Source organism: Numida meleagris, chromosome Z (assembly GCF_002078875.1).
Source record: "Numida meleagris isolate 19003 breed g44 Domestic line chromosome Z, NumMel1.0, whole genome shotgun sequence".
NCBI lineage: Eukaryota > Metazoa > Chordata > Aves > Galliformes > Numididae > Numida > Numida meleagris.
The window spans coordinates 2,293,648-2,319,924 of record NC_034438.1 but is presented as its reverse complement, the minus strand read 5'-3'; the positions used below and the strand labels follow the sequence as shown (position 1 = coordinate 2,319,924).

At 40.2% G+C, this 26,277-nt stretch overlaps 1 protein-coding gene across 1 annotated transcript in view; it reads right to left on the bottom strand.

The window, feature by feature from the left end:
* Positions 1 to 26,277, bottom strand: part of EPG5 (ectopic P-granules autophagy protein 5 homolog) — a 51,064-nt gene that overhangs the window by 7,402 nt on the left and 17,385 nt on the right. Inside the window, exons 14-37 of the mRNA XM_021380242.1 lie at positions 26,029 to 26,193; positions 25,032 to 25,154; positions 23,316 to 23,575; positions 20,574 to 20,714; positions 19,315 to 19,459; positions 18,315 to 18,512; positions 17,676 to 17,786; positions 16,840 to 16,959; positions 16,208 to 16,374; positions 15,818 to 16,045; positions 13,786 to 13,909; positions 12,760 to 12,904; positions 11,708 to 11,879; positions 10,551 to 10,713; positions 9,788 to 9,930; positions 9,069 to 9,225; positions 8,223 to 8,417; positions 7,117 to 7,330; positions 6,285 to 6,445; positions 5,964 to 6,171; positions 5,245 to 5,320; positions 4,317 to 4,420; positions 3,264 to 3,439; positions 2,367 to 2,552 (exon numbers count right to left, since the gene is read on the bottom strand). Of these exons, the coding sequence (XP_021235917.1) occupies positions 2,367 to 2,552; positions 3,264 to 3,439; positions 4,317 to 4,420; positions 5,245 to 5,320; positions 5,964 to 6,171; positions 6,285 to 6,445; positions 7,117 to 7,330; positions 8,223 to 8,417; positions 9,069 to 9,225; positions 9,788 to 9,930; positions 10,551 to 10,713; positions 11,708 to 11,879; positions 12,760 to 12,904; positions 13,786 to 13,909; positions 15,818 to 16,045; positions 16,208 to 16,374; positions 16,840 to 16,959; positions 17,676 to 17,786; positions 18,315 to 18,512; positions 19,315 to 19,459; positions 20,574 to 20,714; positions 23,316 to 23,575; positions 25,032 to 25,154; positions 26,029 to 26,193 (3,882 nt within the window). The remainder of the gene's footprint in view (positions 1 to 2,366; positions 2,553 to 3,263; positions 3,440 to 4,316; positions 4,421 to 5,244; positions 5,321 to 5,963; positions 6,172 to 6,284; positions 6,446 to 7,116; positions 7,331 to 8,222; positions 8,418 to 9,068; positions 9,226 to 9,787; positions 9,931 to 10,550; positions 10,714 to 11,707; positions 11,880 to 12,759; positions 12,905 to 13,785; positions 13,910 to 15,817; positions 16,046 to 16,207; positions 16,375 to 16,839; positions 16,960 to 17,675; positions 17,787 to 18,314; positions 18,513 to 19,314; positions 19,460 to 20,573; positions 20,715 to 23,315; positions 23,576 to 25,031; positions 25,155 to 26,028; positions 26,194 to 26,277) is intronic.

The following is a 26,277-nucleotide window of genomic DNA, read 5'->3' as shown; positions in this document are numbered from 1 at the left end:
TGTCTGTTTTAAAATAAATATTCAGAATATCCACTAACGGAAGTAAGCTCAGGCTCCAAAAATCTAAGAAGAGACAGCAAATATTCCAAAGAAGTAGAAGACTGATGGGAGTTGGCTGAAAAGCAGCAGAACAACAAATATATTCCATCTCCAACATTCACGTAACAGTATTCAGATTGTTGCAAGAACTGCACTCAGAGAGCCATTAATAACAGAAATACAAACATGTAGACAATATTAGAAAGGACTTGAGACATCAAAAGATAAAGCCACTTCAACAGAGGTTTGGAGGGGTGGGGAGAAAAATAAATAAATAGAAGGGCTAAAAAAAACAATACAAAGATCACAGTAGGTCCAGGAACAGAGGTTGAGTCCCTCCGTTTTCCATTCAGTGAATTATCTGCTAACCTTGGGGACTCCTTAATTGCTCTTTCCTACAAATAACACCCTGAACAGTGCAGCTTGTAGTGTCCACAAAGGACAGTGGCAGTGCCAGTATGCAGATGGAGAAGTCTCTCTGTCAAAAACCAGCAGAGAGGCTAGCCCCAGCTACTGGCATCTTCCTCTTAAGGGTTCTTCCAGATCTGCAATACAAAACGGCACCGCCTGAACACTAAAAGGCATAAAATTTCAACAAGTTACCAACTGAATAAATACTGGAATTGTGCTGGACATCAGCACGAACTAACTACTTTAAGGATCTGGAACTAAAACTAAGCCATACCAACGAGGATGTCACGCTGGTTAAACCGAGTGATTTTGAAGTTGTGTGTTCAGTCAACACGGTGCTCAGGAAAAAGAATTTCAGATTTAGGTTAAGGTATCACATTCAGGGAGCTAAAAAGAACACAACAGCACGTCAGTTAAACACACTGCTGGGGGATAGGAGGGAATTCCTGAGGTTGACTCACACAGTGTACAAACACCTATCTTTAGAAGTCTGAGAGGATAAAGCATGTGAACTCTGCTATCCTGAGCTGGAACGCAATGTTGATCAAATCCTGCTGGTGATATCTTGACCTAACAACGTGCAAAGTGGTAGCAGGAAGATAATGCAGGTGGGACAAGACCAGCAGGTGTGAAATGGGACCTCCTGCAGATTTACCAGCCCTTCTGGAAGAGTCTCCCAGAAAGAGTGCACTGAATCAAACCGCAAGATTTATCCACACACAGTTCTGAGCAAAAGCAGGGTTTGGAAAGTTCATCTGAATGCCAGTTGTTTCTCTTTCTTATTCTGACAACTGGAATACTGGAATGAAACCATAAATGGTTAACGTACTGGTGAAATCCCCCTTCAGAGTAAGAGGAAAAGAAAACTCAACTAAGATTCAAAAGACAAAGTAATCTCTGCCCAACACTTCCTCAGAAGCAGATAGTGACAATCATCTTCAAGAAGCATCTGATCTTCACGATAGCTGCAATGCCATCTTACCACGTTTTTTGGCTTATAGTCCTGAGTGATTAAAGCTGAAAAAGTCTGTATCAGCAGAATCTAGCTCAGCTTTATGCCCTCAGTTAAACAGCTACCTGACCCTACCACAAAAACAGATAAGGGCAGCATCAGACACTGCATTTTAAAAGTTTTCACAGCACTGCAGGTGTTACAGGTATGAATGCCACACTGTCGAAGCTCCTCCTGCACTTACTCCAGCAGACTGCCTAGCATCAGTCTGCTATGATTCAGACACCCATTTTCACTCACTTTCATAAAGAGCTTCACTTTAATATACATATAATATTGTACATATGTGCAACGTATTATACGTGTGCACATGCACATAGTCTTGCTTGTGCTACCTCTGCTTCCTATGTCCATACACCTAAGGCTCTCTCAAACTAGGAAAAAGAGAAGGAGAAAAGACATTTATTTAAATTAAGGATTAATGTAAGAGACAAGAAGCACTATGCAGCAACCCACGCTTAACTACAGCAAGAGACAACAGCACAGCAGCTTCACTTAACAACAGGGTTTCTTGTTTTCATTCGATTTAGTTTAGGGTTTTTCAATGTTGTTGCTTTTAAAAGACACCACCATACATACTTGTTCTTTCCAAAACTCAGAGAGTCGTTTTGTACAGAAAACAGCCTGTGTTTATTTGTTTATTCCTTACACCGCTACTGGATCGCAGCTCCTACAGAAGCTTCTCAAAACAAACAGCAGTACTTCCTTTTTCACACAGCTTACACAGAATGCCTCACAGAAGGATTTCGTTTCTGCTCTCTCTAGCATACTGCTTGTGGCATTCTATGAAACACTTCAGAGTTAATAATTCTGCAAGCTAGGAAGAAGTCACAGCCTGTTTCCTTGTCACCAAAGGACTATCCCTCTTCAAAGACAGACAGGCGTAAACCTTTTCAAAAATTACCTCTTTGCCTTTAAGTTGTTCCTCCTTTGCCAGCAGGACCATCATATACAGCAAACAGACAATCATGTTGTGAGTCTGAGGATGAGGGATGGGATTCCAGGCATCAGAAAGGACGCTGACCCAGTTTATTTCACATAAAACGTAACCCAAGAATAAGAAACAGCTCTTGGGGCTGCCTCTTTCAACCTGGGGAGGAGAAAGGAAAACCAAAAAAAGGACAGGCACGTGAAACTATGTAAGAGAAAAGTGCGTTCACACTTCTCAGCTCCTTATCCAAACAGAAGTCCTCAGCAGCACTTTAGGCCATCAGGGGAGTAGACAGACGCAGCAGGCATCACTTTGCTCCCCACCAGCAAAGTTGGAGATACAGTTTTCTAAGCCTCTCAAACAACTGGTACAGCATACCAAAATACTGGAAAACAAGGAATCATTACTAACTCTTAGTTGCACGACTGCAACCATTTCTCTTCACTGTAAGGAAAACAGAAATTCTGTGCCTGTTTAGAATCATAGCCTGAAACAGGTAAGCAGTAGATCCTGCAGTGTTTCCACACCTAACCACAACTTTGTTAGATAAGACATTTTGGAAATAAGAACATGGCAATAGTATAATACGTAAGCTCTTAACTAAATATATATTAAATATACCAATTAAAACAGGGGTAGATTACAAAGAATGCCAGCTTTACAGCTCCCCACAACTTCTTATAAGACTTGATAGCGCTCCTTCATAAATATCATGGAACACAAAACGAGTAGCTGTGAATTATTTTCAGAGTAATTCACAAATAAACCAAGTTTAAAAGCTTCCTTCTTAAAGGACATTCTCCAAGCTCTCCAGTATTTAAAAAGGCCACAGTAATTGTGGCCTTATTTCAACTGATGCTACCTACTCACTTTAAAGAACTCTTCCATAAGCATCTGGTCTGGATGCATTTCCTTCCACGGTAGCCTCCTGAATTCAGTATGGAAAGTATAGAGTATAAACTCTGGCATCTTGGGGGCTGTGCAACATCCACAGTAATGCATTAGATGCAACCAGAGAGCACCATGGTGGCTTGGCAGCAGCTTATCTAAATCCAAAGGAAATAACTGAATTAGCAACAGGAAAAAAAAGCGAGGAAAGCATGATTACAGAAGAAAATCCAATTTTGAAGATGGAATTCCATAAATGCAAGATACACCAAAGCACGTGCATAAAAAAAATTAATAAAATTAAGCTTTAAGTGTTGCAGTTTTGTTTTGTTTTCATTTTTTTTTCCCCTTAAAGTTAGGCAACTTATGACTTTCTGTCCTTTCTTGTTCATTTGAGCAAACGCTGGACAATGCAATGAATGCAAGTTCACTGCTTTTATGATGCTCGTGTTCTGTGTGTTAGTTGCATTATTTTATTTTATTTTTTTAAATCTCATGAATCTGAAGTCTTACAAAATGTGTGATGTTATTTTTACATCTTTATTTCTAGGTTTGAACCCAGCTCATCATTAAAAGCTGCTAAGAGGTATTTGTGAAATTCATTTTTTTCTTTCCTATGCCTCGTTACACGTTACATACAATACACAAATACAAATATCAGCTCAGAATGGTCAGACATGGAGATTAAATTATCCCCATGGCCTGAGACACAACATTTATTATCATGACATACTTCTGCATATTATGCTGTATGGGAACTAAGACCTGGAATGGAGTCGTGCACTTGTCATTACAGCTCATTTTGTTTCACCTTCCTTCATATAAATGCATATCTACAGGGGGACGAAGTTAATCATATCCTCTGCCCTTGCCAAATCAAAAAGCTGTATTTTAAGGACAAAATAAAGAAACACGCTACTGGTACCACAGCAGCGATCGTCGTGGCCAAGAGTTCCTAACAAAATCCCCTCATGTCCCACCTCTCAATTGATGAGAAAGTGCCCCTACCTTAAAACAGCATGGACCTTCACATACCTTTAAAGCTCTCATGCAGAAGCTTGATGCAATCCGTAAACAAGCAGACCATGCTGGATGCTACAGGAGTGTCACTCTCTAACCAAGGGTAGCAGGGCTGGTTACTAAAAGCAGAAGCGAAGCAACAAAAATGTCAGTGCTGAGTTACTGGAAATCATACAGGTGTAGACAGTTGTATAGACATATTGTACAGCAGAGACATTTAACATAGGACAGGTATCAGCAGTTCTTTCCTTCAAAACTCAATTGCTCAGGACTCTTCTTTCCTTCCTTGCATACATTAACATTACACTGAAGATCCGTGATACCATCAAATAAGTGAAAATTACTTGCTTGACGTTTCCTATCTGGATTAAAGAGCAAAATGTAGGAATTTCCAGATGTTAGTGCATACCACCAACAGTCAACTTTCCAATGAAATACAGGAGATGCGCTCAGAGCTCAAAAAGCCTTTGGTTCTGGAATCAAGTCAATTTTCAGTGCATATCACTGAAAATAACTCTCTGTGTGAAAACAAAGGTATGACAAGATAGCAGATCAGCACAGGGCTGATCTCACCTAAGGTTTCTTTATGCAGCAGTAGCACATGAGGTTGTATCTGTTAGGTTTTTCTTTTTTTGTTTTGTTGTTATTAAACAAATGAATTCAAAAATCAAAACTGAGCGTGCTTTCAAAACCAACTGCGTCCGTCCCTATTTTTCTCATCTCTATTTCTTGTATCTAAAACAATTATTCGGTGCAAGCACTGTAAAATTTCCTTATGGAATTAATTAAGCACTTGCCTAACTGTTAACAAAATGACACATGGAACAGCTACTTAAGCAGAAGGCCGTAACTCAAAAAAGATCACAGTCATAAAAGCCATTCTCAGAGGGCTAATGCTCTCCCTTTAGCAAAAATTCACTTAATTTTGAAATGTCACACCTACCTTGCATCTTCCTTGTCTAAAACCAATATCCATGGCTTAAAGAGTCCAGCAATGACTGAATACAAGGACTGCAAAGCTAGAAGAAAATGAAGTAAAAAGTTTATGTCTCCAATCAGCAACCATGAATAAATCACTTTTCCAGACTTGGATAAAATGTTCTCTCCTTAATACAACATTAAATCAGTCCTCAACAGTCAAAAATTGGATGCACAACACACTTCTTAGTAACTTTCATCAATAACATGAGTGTTTTAACAACAATCATAAGCATTTTGTATTGTTTAGATTTTTTATTATTTAACTTATCTTTCAGATTGCAGGCATAATAATAATTCACAACATTTTCATCCACATACTAAAATAAAAGATGCGTAGACAATTTTCTCCATATTAAAAACCATATACCATGATATCATGATGACATTGAGTAGTCCTGTTTCCAAAACTCTGCTCAGTGCAAAAGATCATACTTTTCTTTAAAGCAGTATCTGTCCATAAAATAATCTGAAAGAAAACTGTGGATCAGGAAATCTAAAGAAGCTTCCTCCAGCAAGCAGAAATATAAGAACAAAGGAAGTTCCAGCTGGCTCCCTGCAGAGCTTGTTTGTATTTCAATGCTCTCATCGTTATACAAACACAGAGAAAATTAAATGGTCTTTAACAGAAGAAATAAAGAACAAGCACACAGCTTCAAGTTATTTGCTTTTAAGTCATATTACCTGCTAAAATTCTGTTGCTGCCAACAGGCTCTTGGGCTAAACTGACAACTTCAGTTTCAATAAGCCGTTTTATAAGGTACTCCAAAAATGTGTTCACTTCAGGCACATAAGGACTCCATTTTGAAAAGAGACCAAAGGTCCCGAAGTCCTCTGAAGCTAGACGAAGCTTGCAGAAAGAGGTGGAAAGCCATTCTATTGTCTCTCTAACCTGTAAAAAGAAAAAAAACACAGCTGAAGACAGACTGTACAGTAGTGTTATTTGTCACTGCTGGACACCTGTTCAGCTGCAGAACACAGTAAATCAACCAGAGAGCTACCCACCTGTTCTGCAGACAGGAGGATTTCCCCAGCATCTCGCAGTACAGGACTTTCAGTGCAATCACTCTTCTTGAAGCTCCCCTGTCCAGTCACTGGTGAACCACATCCCAGAGCTTTAAGTGATGCCTTCCAGCAGTCAGGGCTTAGAAGCTGCTCTGAAGAGCCTAGGAGATACAGAAAGTGTTCTGGTTTCAGCTGGGGCAGGTGTTGCTTTTCCTCCTCCTGTCCTGTCTTGTACAATGCTATGTTTTGGCTTTAGAAGAAAACCAACACTGATAACACACGGATGTTTTAGCTGCCGCTGAGCAGTGCTGCACAGAGCCAAGGACATTTCAGTTTCTCAGCCTCTCGTAGTGTCCTGCCAGCAATGGGGCTGGGGGCACAAGGAGCTGGGAGGGGGTAGAACCAGGACACACTGACCTAAACTGGCCAAAGGGATCTTCTACACTGTGTGACATCGTGTGACAAGAAGAGAAAATACTGGGGAGTTGGGCAAGAGGGCCAGGGTGCTAAGCATCACTTGTTTTGTAAACACATATTATATTATCATCGTTACTGTTATTATTTCTGCTATTCTGTTACGTCAGAAAAGGTTTAAATTAAAACCCCCTACCACATTAAAAAATGGGTGTGCTCAGAGTTTAAGGGTGAGAAATCCCTCTCTAGCAAAAATAATTTAACATTTGATTTGGCATCTAGGTGCTCCCTTTCTTAGAAAGTAAAAAAAGTTTAAAATAATTCTCTATTTGTTGCTATCTACCTCTACGGCATGCAGTTCCTATTTTTAAGCCAGAACGGTATGCAAAGCTTAGCATACATCAATTCAGATACTCACTTTGCACGAACAACCTTAGGAAATCACTATAGTGATCAGGGAACTGATACTGGAGAAGGTTAGTCCAATGCTTGCAGAAGATATTAAACGGCATCAAAATATCTTCTTCAGGTTCAAGGCCGCATGCATTGAGAGCCAAGTGAATAGATTCCAGAAGCCTGGTACGTTCAGATAGAGGCGGCTTAGTAACATTTAACCACTGTGTAAGGTCAAACTAGAACAAAGGACAGGAAGCATTTATAAGTAGAAGCTTTCATGGCCACAACACCTTCAGGAAAAGGGAGAAAAAAGCTTCCCTAGGTTTTGTGTGCTTAAGGAAGACCTAAGAAATTTTCACTTTTCTAACCCCAGCCTAAAACCAAGGTAACTCTCCACATAGGTTATGATTCAGCATATTAGAAAAGTGCCAGAATTTACAGAATAACTCTTATCAGCTTTCTCCAATTTACAGAAATGCATATGAGCTTTCATGCTTCCGTACCGCTGTCAAACAAACACTTAAATGCATTAAGCTGGGCTAGTCCCAGCAGTCCCTGAGTTTTCATACAGAGATTCAAAGCTTTTGTAGCTCCCAGGGAGCCTGCTTCCAACTGGGTCAGCAGAGACAACGGAGATTTATGCCACCAAGAAAAGCTCAGAGTCATGCCCAAACTGGACCGCCTGATATTCACAGCTGTAGAGCTCCTTCCCTGGGTAATGTAATGAGAAGAAAGATTTGGGGTTTTTTTTTGTTTGTTTTTGTTGGTTTTTTTAAGACGGGTGGGATTCACTGGCAGTTTGGATGAACACCTCCTCAGAGATATCAAACAAAAGGGGCCATGAAGAGCCTGCTTTGATTTCACCTCGAGAGCAAGAGTGTACTGAAGAGGAAGCCATAGGAAGCACGCACTGATATTATCTGTGCTAGGAAAGGGTAGTTCAAGATTCCCATTTGGATTTGCCTCCAGCCTCTCTTTAGCTTAAATACAACAAACAGCATTTAGTATGAGCAACATAGGAAAGCTGTCAATGTTATTCTGAAGTACAAGGTTTCTACCTCTCTTCCATAGCTTTAAGAACACCCATGTAAGCAACCCACAGACTCAGTATTCATATGAGTATTTTACCTTTGTCAACAGCATGAAGACAACATCGCTGTTGTCCTCGCTCAGGAAGGTCACAACTTTTTCATATAAAGCCACAAACTCATCAGGAGAAGCAACAGGAGTGAAGTATGGAGCAAGGAGAGGGCAGAGCCTTCGATTGTGCAGGATTGTCTGGAGGAGACGTCTGCACTCTGACTTGGTCCCACTGATGAACACCTAAGGAATAACGAGAAAAATGGTCCAATATGAATCATTCACGTAAAGCTGTGGCTATAGAAAGATGTTCTGCACCCCAACTTTTGAGGAGCTGGACATGGGAAAAACATGGTATCTAAGAGATCAAAATAAATACCCGGACACACAGCAAGGCTAATGCTTTTTCTCAGAGTATCTATGTAGTGCAATCCCCACTGCAAACATGACCACAAAGAAGCAGCAAACTTGTTGCCAGCTCACTGCACAAAGAACGCTGCAAGGCTTTGGAAGACAGGTGACTCAACATAGATTTGTGTCAGCTAGAAAACGATCCATAACAGAGAAACACATGCCAAACCACTCTTTTATGTACTGTACCAAACCTTAAGCATCCCCATGAAAATCCAGCCTACTTCAGCATTTAATTAGTGTAGCATGTAATTAATAGGAGCATTTTTTCATGCTGAGCAAGCCTCTCAGAGAAACAGTTTTTATTTTGTATGCACACAAGCTTTAACTCTCCCGTATACTATGTATATTACACAGTTTACAGAGTGAGGAATGGGATAGAAGTTTAGAAGTAAATTTTCAGGCTTCTGAAGGTTTTAGACACTCGATATCAGCAGGCAACAAGGTAAGTGTTGAGCATACAACGTTAGGGAATAAACTCACTTGGCCTAGAATCTCTATGCAGGAAGTGAAGAACTGCCTTGTGGGAGGATTGCGTTGAGTTTCATCACACACATACTCCACTACTATGAAAAACAAACTAATTCCAACTTTCTTAATTGCAGGCATAGGCTGCACTTTGTAGATATTTATTAAGGTCCTGGAAAAAAAAAAAAAAAAAACGCAGATTCAATTTACATATGGAAAATAAGCTACGCTACTAAAGAAAGGTTTCGTGTGTCAACGCACAGCATTAAGACAAATGTTTGGGCCATGCTGAGCAGGGTATCCAGGCCCACAAACAGGTGGCTTTGGAAGACCTTCAGGAGGGAGACTCCACACCTCTGGGCAACCAGAGCCAGTGTCTGTCACCCTCAGAATAACAAACTTTGCCATATTTTAAAGCTTAACATAGCATCACTGTCATCCCTCAGCCTGCTCTTGCATGGTTAGAAAGGGTATTCTAATGCACAGAATAACGAATCGAAGTAGAAAACATATTGTGTGCCATGCTATGGTTGAATGATGAGCAGTTGGCTCTTCTGATAATACACATTAGAGGTCTACCATAAACATACAGGTCTCAAGGTTGCAGCTCTGTTGCCAACCTACACTGATAAGCATTATAAAAAGCAAGCAGATAGCTTTGATATTTTAGTTCTAATACACAGAAAAAGAAACATAAAGACACTGCTATCTAAAACAGTGCACGAACAACTTACGTTATAAAATTTTCCACGTGTACTGCTGCTTCCACAACGCCCAGCGAAGGCGGCTTCGTAGCTTCTGCTTGCAGTTGTCTCACTTCTTTACGCAAAGCATGAAGCTGCTGGCTCACTGCTTCGTTTTTATGTTTCCCCTCAAACTGAATGACAGAAAGACACATTCGTTTCAGAATAACACCTCTTCCTAAAACTCTTCAGCGTTGCAACTAGCTGTGAAAATGAAGCCCAGCCCAGAAAGAGAACTCTGACTACAGAAGGTTTTCCCCTGTGAGTTTTGATCAGATTTAGTGCGTGCTGCCCAAGCACACCTCCTCAGTCACATTCTTATTTCATTATGACACGCTAATATAATGAATGTCTTTGACATAAGACTTAATCCGCAGGAAAGGAAACTTAGGCAAGATCAAGAAATTCACTTACCAAGCAACGCAGGAATTAATCTATGAACATTCTAATGCCTTTATTCTTATCAGTGAGCATATTCCTACATTCACACATTGGGAAGCCATTTAGCACAGACGTGAGTAATCCAAAACTTTATGCAGTAACTTATTCCTCTGCTGATCTGCATCGCCTTTGGAGAATTACATATTAGGTATTTCAGGCTTCAGTTGTTTGATTTTTTTTTAATATTTACTTATTTCTACAGGCACGTGGCAGCACCTCACCAAATAAATCCATTCTTGTAACCGTGCAACCATTTCACTTCCATTATCCACATCCACCAGTCCCAAAACAGAAATGATGCCCTATCTCTAACCTGGACTGTTACAAGAGCTGCTCCCTGGCAGCTTTTGTTTGAAGTTCCCCGGCATTCCAGATGGAGGGTGATCTGCTCTTCCCGATTGACATACAGCTTAGGTATGGTGTCCAGTATTTCACTGTTCAGAGCAACATGTTGGGATTCCCAGAGAGCTGCAGTTCTGAAAAGCATTTATTAATGAAGTTACTGAAACCTTCAGCGAGAATAGTCATGCTTGGAATTTAAAAGGAAGAGCTGAGACTTCAATTTAATGAGCTATACAAAAACTCATAACAGAAATATATATATATATATATATAATAGAAAACATAAGCTTAGGAAATGGTGTTAATAGCTCCAAAGTGACTGAACTTCAAAGTTCTATCAGAAAATACTTCGTAAGAAGAGCAAAACTATTTAAGCCTGCATGAGATACACATTTTTTAATTATTCTCTATGACCTGATGGGAAATTAAATAGATCACCCACTGTAGGAGATGTCAATTTTCTGCCAGACAAAAAAAACGAAAAAAACTGGACTGTGGAATGATTCAGTCAACTGAAAAGAACCCACCTGAAATTGCTCCTGGAATCATTTAGGCACACCCTTTCTTAGGCTTAACGAGGACTTTTTTAATTTATTCTAAATAATACCACTAAACGCTTACATTGAGTGGGAATGGCTACACAACCATCACCTGTGTCTGAAACTTCAAAAATATTTCTTCTGAATTCTCTTCGTAGGAACATTAATAAACAAAGTTTCCTCTTTCATCCACAGACCTAATGGTTTCCAGAAATCAAGTCTCTTTCTCCAGCATTCCAGTGCTTCGGATTATCACCACTAAACTAGTGTGAGAGGATTAACTAATTTTCAGTAAGTCCAGGATAGAGGGAAGAATTCAGTAATAAGTATACTGAATGAGAAAAGAATATGTAGCTGTTAGATGCCAGCTGATGTAATGAGAGTCATTAGATAAGCCTTGTGCAGTCAGTTAAAGGAGTAGAATAATGAGTGATGTAGTAGCCAAAAAAAAAAAAAAAAAAAAAGGGCAAATAGGCAGAAGCCAAATACTGCCAGCCTTGTGCTAACACCACCAGTCAGACTGCTGTAAAAGAGACCTGAAGATACTGATGGACACTAGGGAGGCAGAAGGAAAACAGCTAAGTCTTACTTGGCATGTCCCTGCAAGACTTTAAGGTCAGTGTGCGTGAGCTGAATCGCTTCTTTCTGATTTATCAGACTGGCAGAGGAAATAACTGGCACAGGAGCTTTCATGGGATGGAGTGAAAGAGGAGGCTTGGGCAAATCAAACTTCTTCAAATTATTCATTATCCTCTCTTTGGCTAGAAAAGAAAGCAGAGATTATTTTGTCAATAGGAAAGCTTTAGAATAAATTGAACAAAAATATTATCTCATTCTGGTTTTTTTTGTTGTTATTTTTTTGTTGCTTTTTTTTTCTTTTAAACACAAAACACTTTTAGCACCATTCCCAGTATTCACCTCCTTTTATAAGTATTCAATTAATCTGACTATTCTTGTTGACAATTTTTTGTTTCACAAAGCTAATTTCCATCACCAGCTCCATCAAGGAGGATTCAAGGAGCCACAGCTTTCCTTGTTTACCCTTGGCCACTCCAACCTTCACATTTTTCAGTTTTCCTCTTACCACTCCCATTTATTCTCCTCCTCTGACAGAGGCTCGTTGTTCCTTCTAAGCCAAATTCACCTTTCTTTCCCTACAATTCATCTCTAAGTCTCTAGTTCTGTCAGCTTCAACTCCTTCCCAAAGCACAGTCTCTTTCCAGGTCTATTCTCTTCTTCTGCTGATTCCTACTCAGTTTACCCAAACAATGCCAATTCACCTATAAAAGTATTCCAGTTTCCTTCTAGTCCCTCCCTCCCCTTTTTAATCAGCCCCCCAAAAATCCTATCTCACCACATCCTTAATACACCTACCATCATAATTATCCCTTTTTGTGCTAAAAAAAATGCTTTCACTGTGCTAAAATTCCAAGCAAACATCAAGGAAACACAGAGGTAACAAAAACATCAGAAACAATCTTTCTGGGATTAGTTATAGTGGTTTTTGCCTTTGCTTGCAGCTGCCTTTTACCTACAGTTCACGAAGATTCAGCCTGTCTGGAAGATGCTTTTTTGGGTGAGTTTACCCATAATAATAACCCTTTCTGTCCCAGTTTTACCAACAATATTCTTATCTCTTACCTGACAAAGGGTTGGTGAAATCTGTTTGCCCTGCATAAAGAGTAGCTGGTGTGTGTGATTCAAGCTGAGCACGTGTCCAAAGGTTTATAGCTTCCTGAAACTCGTGGTGTATCAGCTCAATATTGACATACTCCATCCACAAATCCTAAAGAACAGAATAATTAATTTATATCACCATGATGTTAGTAATTACCGTATGTTGTGTATCCATTCTATTAGCTGGGATGCTGAAATAATTAGATAAAACTGGACTCTGCAATTTTAAGTTATAGGAAAATTCTGTGAAAAAAATATCTAAACTGATAAAAAACTTTTTTTTTTTTAACATGTATGCATATAATTCACTGAAAAACAGAGAAGAAATCTGACAAACATACACAGTGTAATTACTAATAAATTACTGAAAGGGCAGGGATGACTAAAACTCAGTTCTTGAAACAGGAATAGAGAAGGAAACCAGAACAATCTAAAATATCATGGAACAATTAATTAACTGAAATAAAGTTAAAGCAGAGTGCATTTCCAATAGTTGCATACACCAGAGGAATGAGAAGAAGGCAGACACAAGGAAATGCTTGTCCAAAATCTTCCTCTTGCAGGTCTTTAAATTCTAATAATTCCATAGGTTTAGTGGACATAATAATATATATTTCTTATTCACTAAAGCTTAAATCTGAACCTGGTATTTTTTGGATTACCAATACAAGCAGATTTACGCTTCCAATTTAAAGACCCAGATCAGATGTTTCTTTAAAATTACAACATAGAAAGAATGGCAGAACAGTAAAAAACAAGGACTGTATTCTCAATAAGACACACTAAAAATCTACACATGAGCCCTGGCTTACATATAAAGGAAGGCAGCTTGGGACAGCACAGGATTTTTAGCGTCCTGACCTTTTTCCTAAAGCTACCATACATGATACAGGAGTACTGAAGACCAGCAACACTAAGTCTCTCTCTTCTTTAGAGGACCCACTTTATCAAATTTTGGATCCCACCTTGCCAGTGTATTTAGTACATCACCTGTTGATTCTGCATGATTTTAGCAAGTCTGTGTGCATCATACTGCTTCGGCAAAGAAGGAATGTATGTGTCTCCTTTCTGAAAGCTCTCTTCTTCCAACCACAAAATAAAAACATTACAAAGCCTAACATGAAAAACAAAAAAAAAAAAATTAATCAATATATACAGCACAGATTACACAGCAGTCTCATTCTGGAGGCTTAAAGTTAAGGCAAGAAATTGTGATACGAGTTGATACGGGTCAAAATCTTGACTTCTCAGAGGCTCTCTGATTAGTTTACTAAGTCAAAGTAGTTCCAAGAGCAGCAGTGCAAAGAAACTACAACTATGGAACATCCTGAGTTGGAAGGGACCCACAAACATCACTGAGTCCAGCTCTTGGCTCCACATAGGACAGCCCAAAAGCCAAACTCTACATTTGAGAGCAGTGTCCAAATGCTCCTTCAGCTCCAGCAGCCCTAGGGAGCCTGTTCCTCGCTCATCACCCGAAATAACCAAGAGTAACTGGATAAATTTAGAACTGGAAGACATTTATGCTCAACAGTACATAAACACTTCCAGTCCTGGGTCCTACGTTAGAGAATTACATCCATAACCCCATGTGAAAGACCAAGGAAGATATATACGTATCTAAGAAGCCTGCTCTGAAAACTCATATATGCATTAAGTCTTATTATCTTCCTTTCAGATTCAGATTCACACAGAGTTTATTCTCATTTCTTTCTCTCCTAAGTTGTACTTCAAAAAACATACATGTCTTGTCCTTCACTGGCCTCGCTGTGATGAATGCTACCCATTCTTTAAATCATACCAGCCAAGTTTTCCTGACTGAATACAGGGGAGAACTAAACAGTCACTGCATCTTTGCACTATAATATTAAATATCATAAACTCCTCTTTTCTGCATCCACGTCATTGATGAGAAAATGGAAGTTCCAAGAGTCAACCCTGATGAATTCAACCAGTATTTTCTCTTCTGTCTAGATGGTCATTAAACTTTCTGAGCATGAGATTTATTTGGCTGCAGAATGCTTTGGATTTATGATGGAGTGGGGAAATCTTTTGAAATGAAAGGCTGACAAAATATTAATCAAGTTATAGCCAGTGAACATCTCTGGATTATTTTTCACAGATGACTGAGAAGGATTATAAGCTCCCTTGTTTGTACAGTACATATTGATTGCTGGGGGGAAACAGTTATCAGCAGCTCAGATGCTGTATGCCCAAATCCCCTTAACAAGGGACTCCCTCCAAGTTATCTTTTCCAACTGTAGTTTCTAGGAAAATTCAGACGCTGTAACACTGCAAATACTTCTTACGGTAGAATTCTCAAACTACAAGCCTGTGCAACAGAAACATGCACTTCTGTGTTTAGTTATGGTTTCACTGAGTATGAGATACGTGGCTCCTAGAAACAGCCAATGTGCCATTCCTTACAAAGAGCAGTGTTCATCAGCTGAGTTGAAGAAACTGACCTTGAACATCTCCTTAGCCTACTCAAATGTGAGGAGATGAGTGAGGTTTTGGGTAAGCAGATGTAGCACTCTCTGGCTAGCACATAACACAATCGCAGCTCAGCTCTGGCACACTAACTGCACTAACTGAATCACGTGCTGAAGTTCCCAGTGAATTCCCTGCTGCATTCAGATGGGAGCTGGGGCCCCAGTCTGTGTCAAACATACATAAACACACAAAGGATAGTGATAGCCAGTGACGTACATACAAGTAGCAGATACATCTAAACAAGAAGTATTTTAACAGAAGGGGGATACCATCAACTAAAAAGCAAAGCTCTCCCTTAAGGAGAGTGACAACTCTATCAATAATGTTCTGCTTTTATTAGTAGGATCAACTCCCTTCAACAAAACGCCTTGTATCAACAGAGATATGACCACGACTAGGTATATAACAAGTGCTTAGGTACTGTAGGTCAGCCAAGAGTTGCAACCCTTCACATTTCCAACAGCTAAGGCTACTCCAGTAGCAAAGGCAGCTGTCTTGAAAAAGACTGAACAGAGCAGGCTTTCTTTACCTGACAAGTTCCTTATGCAGTTCTGGTGAAGTCAGGTAATCTGGCAGGCAGCTTGCCTTCTCTGGTGATTTGTCACTGCTCTTTACAGGACTCTCCACTTTAAGTGCTTTGCTGGCAGCGTGGTGGAAGTCTGCCACCTCTGTTAAGCGCTGCTTCATTTCATTTAATAAGTTCACGTGGGCTGCACTGTGGAAAAATCGTCTTCCAATACAGCCATCTACAGGTAATCTAAAAAAGAAGAAAAGTCTCGTTACGCAAGTGCCAGATCAGGACATCTACAACTAAACTGACTCCGGAGAAGTTGCTGGTTTTCAGATGAGCGAGGCATTTCCTTCAGTGCAAGCCTATCAGTGCTGACTGCTCTGCTGCAGCCTTTATGATCAGACTCACCCGTATTGTGGTCCCGGTCTGTGAAGGTAAAGCAGGAAGAATTTCTGCCAGATTAGGGGCATGAGAGGGTGATCAGCAGGGGTAGCAAGGGCCTGGTGAGCCCAGCGATAAATCATGAGCCTCTGAAGCGAAGGCACAACGGGCAGCTTCAGCTGGGTCTGGGCTTTCTGCAAAGAGAACATTTTCAGACATGTTCCCCATAAGAAAAGCCAATATGTGAAACTAAAACCGAGACTTTTTATAAAATTCAGATCTGAAACATGCTTTTTGACAGGCACTTTCCCACCTGTAAAATAAGAGCACCCATCTCAGTGGTACAGAATAAATTCCCCATATACGGAAAGGCATTCAGATGACCCAGGATATCAAACGAATGCACTAGTTACTCAATGAAGTTTTCTGTAAACAATTACATGTTAAGAACAGATTTATACAGTAGTTTTAAAATGTTCAACTTAAAACATGAAGGCAAGCTTCCATCAGATACATTCTCCCCCCAGAAAGCCAAGCAGGTAAAGTATTAGTTACGCTTTTATCCTGAAAAAAAAGAAGTGAAAGAGATAAAAACCGTACAACAGAAAAGAGTACTTTACTACAGTGGTTCCCCTGTGAGTAGAGAACAGTTCTCTCACCTTCAAAGCTTGATCAGGAGACAAATCATTAATAATTAATTCCCCCTCCACAACTCTGCGAAGCTGTGAATCTTCTTCAAATATGGACTCAATATTTAACACCATCCATGAAAACCAGACCTGTACAACAAAATAACAACAGAAACACTGGTAACAAAGATGTGGGAGCAGGATCGGAAAGCTTGCTGTTCTGATTCTTTTCCAGATTCTCATTAAAAATCTACAGAAGTAGCGTCACATCAAGAAAAGGAAACCGAAAAACAGTTTCCTCCGTATTTACACACAAATATCCTTTTTGTAGAGTGTTTAATTTTGAGAAAGGAAGGAGAAGCCAGAGACCACTGACTGAATTATCCCTAGAGTTTTACTACATCCCTATAAAAGAACATCACCTCTCCCACCCGCACTCCATCTCCAGCTGGGGTACTGCAGGGCTTTATTTTGTTTTTATGCTTGAGCAGAAAGAAGAATATTAATCAGGAATGAACTAATCTAGTAGAAGAGTCAGCCTTTACACACTTTCTCTCACTAAATATATCAAAAACAACTAAAGATTTGTATTACTCTTAACAAATAAGTCCCACTTATGCATTCTTGGACACAAATCCAACAAAATTTCTCTGTGGAAGAATGCCCATGCTCTCATCAGTGTAAGAAATCTTCAACATTTTGTTCAGCTAAATTAGGATTTTGTCACAAGAATACTTGTAGAAAGAGAGGTAAGGAGAAAGAAAGAACAACAGAAAGCGTACAAAAACCCATGAAAGCCGGAAAGAACAAGCACCTGTGTGTTGCTTTTCCCAGGGCTGTTCATGTAACACCATCATACCACTTACCTGAGAGGAGTTGGCATTGCCCTCAACAAAGGAGGGAGTCACATTGCCTGCCACAATCCAGCTAACAAGAGAAGACAGCAGACCTTTGTCACAATGATAACCTAAAGCATTCTGCAAGGAAACACAAGACATTGTTCCCCTAAGAGGCCTAATAGATGATTTACAGGCTACAGAGATATCATGCTGCATTTACTGAGGTTCCTTTCTGACTCATGCAATTACTGTCCAAACGCAGATCAGCCAGTTACCACTGAATCCTGTGCTTATACCTTATTTCTCATCAGTGAAAAGACTGTTTTAGAGTGACACTGTATTTTTTCAAGAGAGGATGCTCTACTGTTGGTCTAAAGATACTGCTGAACATACGAAATGGAAAGAACACAAACTAAAATACTATGGTACAACTCCTCTGAAAGAAATTTGAGTTTCAGATAGGTTTTAATTATCAATTAAAGATCAGTTATTCCACTCATCTTGAGCTATTCAGAAGCAAATCAAACAGCATTATCACACTGTCACTCACTATTGCAACTGTTCTTGTTGCCTTTCAGGAAAAGAGATTCGTATCAAAATAAGAATGAGTAACTCCAGAACTGATCATTTATCCAACAGCCACAGGAACATACCACACCTACGTACCTTGTGTTGCTGGTAAAGCAGCTTTTGTACACAGTCCTCCTGGCTGTACTGAAAAGCAGCTTTACATAAGTGATCCAGTAAGTAGAGCGTTGCCTGGTCCCTGTGCCACAGCTGCTGGCTGATGAGGACCTGAACCCAGAACTCCAGTACTGCAGTCGGCCCCACTCCGTTTGGCTGGCCACTCCGGAAAATGTGAGTCTGACAAATTCAAGGGCAGAATTATTCAAGAGCTTTCTTTCAGCTTGAATTGAAACATAAGGATTTGCTGAAGAACTGTTTGGCTATGGGTCTGTCCTTAACACACAGCAATGCTCCGTACCTACGCAAAAATATAGCTTTGTCATCTCCAAAAGAGATTCTGCATCTTAGAGATCTGTGCATCTGACAGGATTAGCAAAAACAGACGCAAAGTCCACAACAAGCAGGAGCCCCTACAACCTGCAAACATAAATGGCACCTGTGTCTGAAGCATTGCCTGCTGTATCTGCAAAAGAATCTCCCAGAGCAGACAAGTATCTCTTTACTCCTTACTTCCAGATGACAGTGGGCTTTGCTTCTTGACTGCTGTTTCTGAACACAGAACCGTTTTGTCACACTGTGGTTATAAATTAATGGTCAAAAGCAAAGCTTTTTTTTTTTTTTTTTCCCATTCTTCAGCTACCACAAGTGAGACAGTAGTACTTTGTGTCACCCGCCCTTTTCAGAAGTAGACAGTAGAAAGTTCATCTTCCGAGAAGTTTGTCAGGCACATATGGTTGACGTGACCAGAGAATCACCGAATTTAGGCAAGCTTAAACCAAAATATTTCAGGAAACCAAACACAACTTTTCAGGCTCAGTAAAGAACACTCTGCGGATGCAGAACGGCCACTTTCAGTACCTCTGGTAACTTTAAGCATTAACTCAGTTATACATATATACATTTCTATATAAAAAAATATACACACACATATGTTTTTAAGCATTTCTCCTGTTACTGGGTTTTTTTTTAATCTTCTTACCTGTATCATACTACTGAGCAGTTTAACATTTTCTCCGTAGCTCGCTCCTGTCAAGTGCTGTGTTACCTTATGTGTAACCTGCTGGGTCATGCCTTGAGGGACTCCGCTATCCAAGTGAAGGAACAGCTGGACATGAGATAAAAACCTAAGAATACCAACAAATTAAATTCCATTAATTAATTCCAAAGTAAATTTTACAGCATAACGAACAGAAGAACTGCTTCTAGAGAATTTAAAACTTGAGCACAAAGCACAATTCAACAGCACTAGTGACACCCACATACTAGGATTTTGCTTTACAACCATGCTGCAAAGCTAATTGCTCCATTTTAACCACATCACATGCATAGTGTGAGCAGTTCAAAGCAGACTGTACTTCCAGGCTGCTTTATCAGAACTGAAAGTATTTGAAATTGTAGGACACTTCCAAAATCTGAGAGATGAACAGCACCTGACACAGCATAAGTCTTGAAACATGACCAAACTGGAAACTGAAAGTATATAGCTGTGCAGACAGCAAACAGTAGCTTGTATTTCCTATTCAGCTTTTTAGAAAAGGCTGCGTTTCCAGGAAACAACAGATGGGTTGCACCAGGGATTCCAGTGGCAGAAGGTTCTACAGAAGAGCACCAACTCTTTGAAAGAAACTCATTCAATCTATTTAGTTAAACACATTTCAGACCACTGTCTGGTATTAAAACCATGCAGCAGAACAAACTTTGCATCTACAGTTCGTTCTCCTACCCTCCAAAGGAGGTGGCTCACAGCAAGGCTGCCTTTTGGGAATAGTTCTTGACCCACAATCCAGCCCAGGATTTGCCCGAAAGACTGCCAGGTGGTCCAAACCAAAAGGACATGAGAGACCACGTTACTAATTTACCAGGACAAAGAGCTGAGGCCCAGCACTTGGGAACATTCCCATTTGTTGCTCAGCTTACCAGTAAACACAGTTCAATAGTATCAACTGCTTATCTTTCTCAGTCACCTAAAGCCAAGAGCTCTCGTCAATACAGCTCTTCACAGCCACTAAATGTTCCTTTGCCAGGAAAGGGGATGTCTGCACATGATGACCAAAGGAGACATTTCCACAACTGCCTTCTCAGCCACAAGCCAAAAAGTAATTTGGCAAATAAATCACATACTCTTCCTCGTCACATGTCACATTCTCACTAAACACAAAACCCAGAATGAATGATACGTTTAATCTTAATCTTCACTGGTCTTCAGCAATAAACACGTTAGGAATACGTCATACTTACTGCTCACTCTTCAGGAGATAATACTGGCAAGAGTAAAACATGGGTAAAACTTTATCCAGTACGTGGACTACTGTTCTCAGGTATCTAGACTGGACAAGAACACCCAAAAGAGGGATCCCTTCAGCACAGAACTTCTCAATGCTGTAAAAACAGAACAACAAAAACAAAAAAAGGAAGAGCTTGTAGACTACCAATAAAAAGGGACGCGGAACGCTGGACTTTTTTGTGAAATGAGACATAAAGACATTCACTATTTACACAACCTCTGAAATCTCAAAGAGCTAAATTCAGAGCTTTTTTTCTTCAGCTGAAGAAGTTATTCAATAGCTGAAAGATTTCATAACTATTTCCTATCTTTTGGGGGACTTATATGTGTATATACACATATACACATACACACAGACATCTATATATCAGTGAAGTTGGGAGCCTTCACCAAGTTTGAAACCATTATTTAAAGCTCATGGCTCTTGCCTAACCTTGTCAACCAGTCTCTCCCCCGAGGCAATAGCAGCATCTACAGAGGGAGTTTCATGTTACCAGCTTTGACATCGCCTCAGGGTAGGTGACCCTCTGGACTTTTTTCTCCACTCCCTACAGATGAAGCTCAAGTGTTACCTTACAGTTTGTACTACAGAGTTATAGCTACCTCTGATGAACTCTACCCTCGCTGTCCAGAAAACTAACTACTGAGCTTCTTGGCACACTGCTCTGCATCAAGTTTTGATAGGGGAAAAAGGACTGCATGTTCAGACAAGACAGAAAACATTAAACTTATGTCTAATCTGTAGCCACGAAAATGCGGATTCCTCATGGCTCCACTGTGGGGCCAGTTATCTTCACAGCTTTAATAAATTACCTGGATGCAGGACTCAAAATACATATTGAATTTGCAGATGAAACTAAATTCTGGGAGGAGTTATTGACTCCCAGGAAGGTAGAGAGGCCTTGCAGAAAGATCTTGTTGAATTAGAGGGCTGGATGATCATCAACCATATGAAGTTTAACAAGTGCAAGTGCCAGATTCTGCACCCGGGATGGGGCAACCCTGGCTATTTGTACAGACTTGTGGATGAGAAGCTGGAAAGCAGCCCTAAAGGAAGGGATCTGGGTGTTCTGGTTGGTGACAACTTGAATCTGAGCAGCAGCGTGCCCTGCTGCCCAAAGAAACAACCATGTCCTGAGGTGCATCAGGCCCAGGGCTGCCAGTCAGGATAGGGGAGAGACTGTCCCACTCTACTATGTGCTGGTGCAGCCTCACCTCCAGCACTGGGTGCAGGTTTGGGAACCACAATGTCAGAAGGACATAAAGGTACTAGAGAATGTCCAAAGCAGGGCTATGGAGATGGTGAAGGGTATGAAGGCAAGATGTATGAAGGCCAGCTGAGGTCCCTTGGTTTGTTCAGCTCTGAGAAGAGGAGGCTGAGGGAAGGGCTCATGATGGCCTGCAGGGGAGCAGAGGGGCAGTGCTGAGCTTTGCACTCGGGTGACAGCAGGATACGAGGAAACAGCATGGAGCTGCATCAGGGGAAGGTCAGGCTGGGTGTTAGGAAAGAGTTCCTCACCAGAGGGTGGTGGGCATGGCTCAGATTGACTGCACCAGGCAGCGGTCACAGCCTTGAGCTTCCAGAACTCGAGGAGCATCTGGACAAAGGGCTTGGATTTTGGGTGGTCCTGTGTGGGGACACTCAGTGAGCCCTGTGGGCACTTTCCAATTCAGGATATTCTATGATTCTATTAAATAAATTATTAAGCTACTAGCAGATATTAAAGCTTTTTATTTCCTCTGCCCATTAACATTATGAGCCTTGCACTTCTGTCTGAGAAACACCAGCATTTTTATTTAGATAGGAGACTACTTGAAATGGTTCTTAGCAAGGTCATTAAGGGTGTTTGGAAAAAAAAAAATTGAAAGTAAAGAGGTTCCTTGTTTTTCATTCTGTGTTCAGTTGTGTAAATGCTTCCATCTTCAAACCAGAATACCTTCATGCTGGTCCCAACTCAACCTAGTACTGTGAATAAGCATGTATGCATCTATGGCAGAGCCATAGCACCGAATAGTGGCTAGAGGAAGAAATACAACACAATTTGTCTTGGAAGAGTAAAGCAATATTATATGAAGAAAACAAGTTATTTTACTAAGAGCAAGAGATATTTTAAAAGATCACAGAACGAGAAAATAAACCTGGGAGAGACTGATTAATCAAATCTAATTATCTCTGCCTCTGCATCTTATTCAAACAGTACATCTGATTATTTTCAAGAGCTTTACCTACAAACCAGCTGAAAGCACTGGAAACAACTGGGAGGTTCAGTAGCAAGGTTATAAAGTTCTTAAATTGATTATTATCAGCTTGAGTGGTTTTCTCCTTACTATTTTCTGAATCCTCTTATAACAGCTCAGCTAGGAAGCTGTTGAAAGAGTTGTCCTGTAGGTAAGTGTTGCTAAAAGATAATATGATCCTAAGGGCCAGAAATAATGCCTCAGTTTCAATATTAGTTCTAATCACTATTTCGATCCTAATGTTTTGGAAGAGGCACTTTTTGGAAAAGTTTTTGGAAAATAAAGGTAGTTGTATCGTTCAAAACTGTTTGTCCTTAAAGACTACTCAATCCCTTGCATCAGAAGTCATTTACCATCTTCCAACTTACGTACGATGTTAATAGTTCTTAGCTCACCATTAGGCAGGGTACTCAGTTACAGGGCCATCCGTTTCAAGCAAACCCAGAAAACACAGTTACCTGTGACCCAGCGTGGTCATTGCCAGTGCGAGGTAACAGCCGATAGGGATGCCTGCTTTAACAGCCTTCAGGAGGGGGTGAAGCGTGATCGATTCTGTCATGTCAAGCACGCTGTCAGAGACAGGAACTGCAGACCAGCCATGCTGTACGCCACGGTCATTTCTGTGAAGCTTTAACCTCAAAATCAAGCCCCATGCCCACTGGTTAAAGGAACTCTCTGGTGTTTCTCCATAACGAACAATGCTAGCTAAGTAAGAAACCTGAAACAAAGCAGAAGTAACAGCAATAAGAGGAAGCTCATCCATACTACAGCACGTATGGCAGCAGTCTAGGAGGACTCAAGTCAGCTTGGATGAGCTTCTCCCATCAAAATACCATGACACTAGATCAGAACAACAGTAGTTATTTTTCACACTCACCTCGTAGCACCAACAATTAATTTAATTTCAAATCTGTGTTTCTATGACCTTGATTTCTCTCTCCCTTCACCCATCTCTTTTGTTAAAAGCTATCAAACCACAATGTTGTGCTGAAGCTTTCTATATTAAATATTGGTCTGGGGTTAAATATTTTTACTGAAAAAAGGAAAAAAAAAAACAAACACCAAACACCACACATCTTTGAAGGTGTTTGGCAGTGTTTAAAATATATAAATGCACATAAAAATTACTACCTGTCAACAAAGTCTAAAAACTTGTAGCTTACTCTTAGAGGAAGGTTTGTAACACGGACAGGCAAAGTCTTTGTGCAACATATATGTGCCTGTTATCATGAACAGTCTGTCTAGATCAAAAGGTTTCAAATTTCATCTGACCTTTAGGAAAAATAGTGTACAAGCTCTGACAGATCACCATAAATTTCAGATTTAGGAGTCAATGCAGACATTTCTTCCCTTTTTAGTTGGGATATAGGAAACCTAAGCAGAAATGTTCCTCAAGCTCCAGTTAGCACAGACCCAACAACACAAGTAGCAACCTAGGTTGTAGCAGGTTTGGGCAGAGAACTCATCTAGCTGGCACAAGACAACCAAATATAATTAAGTACAGCAGAGAAACAAGACAGAAAAGAGCAGAGAAAATAAGGAAGAGTCAAAGTGTGGGAAAAAGAGACTTGGGGGAAAAAAAAAAGCACAGGAGTGCAGGAGAGGAGAAAACACTCTACAAGAAATACTGAGACAAAGCAACAACACAATGCTAAGAGCTCTGAATAAACAAATGCACACATCTTGGATTGAATACCCCAAAGAGGTATTTTTAACTTTGGTCTTTCTAACCTTCCATTCCCCTTCTGTAACTTGGAGCCATACCTTCCTCAGTCATCAGTGTGCTGTAAAAACCAATATAATAAATGTTTGCAGGGTGTTCAGGGAACGCATCACTGATCACTATTAAAAAGCTCCTAAACAGATTAACACTCCAGTCTTCAAATAAAGTAAAATTAAGAACTGGAGACACAGGAAGGATGTCTCTTACGTTTAGCAGCTACATTCAATACCCTTTCCATAAGCAAGCGCTGTCCAACTCTGCATGAGCAGAAGATGCTTAGGAAGAGCAGACTGTAATAACTTAACTATAGGCTAGATAACAATGCAAATGTACAAGGGGAAGACAGTGTAGCTCTTTAAAGGAGGAAGAGAAACAAAATAGTCTTTACACGTTGTTCTTCTTATCTATTGCTAGCAGTACCTTTTCCCCTGTAGATTTGAAGAAGGAATACCTGCTTTATGCTTTCAGAAAGCAATCCAGAGTATGGTTTCTGGGAGAGATATTTCAGGTATGCTTCCAGGACCATCAACGCAACTTCAGAATGGACAGCTGGATCCAGATGAAGAGCATCCTTCTAAAAACAGAATCCAGAATCACATCAGAATTCTGCTTCATTTAAAAGGTCTCTACAACTTCAAAGAACTACTCTTCCTCCCATATCCAGGAGCTTCAACATAACTGCTATTGCAAAGACCTCCCAGTTAAATTTTCCCTCCTTTTCGTTTTCACCTCTAGTCAAAAATAGGGAGAAAAAGTAAAGCAATCTTTGCCTCCAAGTAGTCAAGTTATCAACACAGCGAAGGAAAGAATTTTACACAGTCATTACAATACCAAAATGTATCCCTGAACATAAGCAGAGGGATTTTTCCCAACTCTATTCCTGTTTCTCCTTAAAAAAAAAGTACACTCAGCTTGGACTGAATCCTAGACAGATTAAGGTTCTACAGCAAAGCATCTATGCGACGTTCCCCAGTCATTTCAAGAATGCTCAAGGCACTGAAAGCTTTTTGTTTCAATCATGAGTTTTCTTGCGCTGGGAAAAAACATACCCGGATACAATCCTGCAAACTACAGTCACACCACCCTCATCAACACCACCTGGAGGATTCCTCTATTTTCTGCTGTCACAGATATCTTTTTCAAATGACTCACAGGAAGCATCCTGTCAGCTGTTTTGTCAGCTATTCCAGTTGTCTGGAGACAAGAAATTCCTGCTTAAGTCTCTTTCAATTTCAGCTACAGTGCTACGGGAAACCAACACAAGCAAATCCTCAGACAGAAGGCTAGAAAGTCACAGTGAATTTTCCATCCCATGCCTTCAAATGTACAGTTATAGCATCAATAGTATATAATGAACTGTCTCTAAATTCAATTATAGTCCCAGGGTGAGTAATACTTTCTCCTCTGGAAACCTACCCAGGTTCAAGCCTCCTGGCTTTAATACGTACCTGCTCACCCAGTCCCCAGTTCAGACCTTCCAAGATAATGCAGGCTAGTTTATTCTCCACAGTGGTTAGACTGTAATTTAGTAACCAGTCTCGAATCAGTGCTATCTCAGATGAAGAAGGTTTCCACAGGTACAAAGGCAGTTCTTTAAACAGATACAAAGAAACCTTTGAGGATAGAAGATAAAAGGCTATTCAGTATTAAGCACGGAATAATAATCTACACTATGCCCTTACACCTTAAATAGTAAT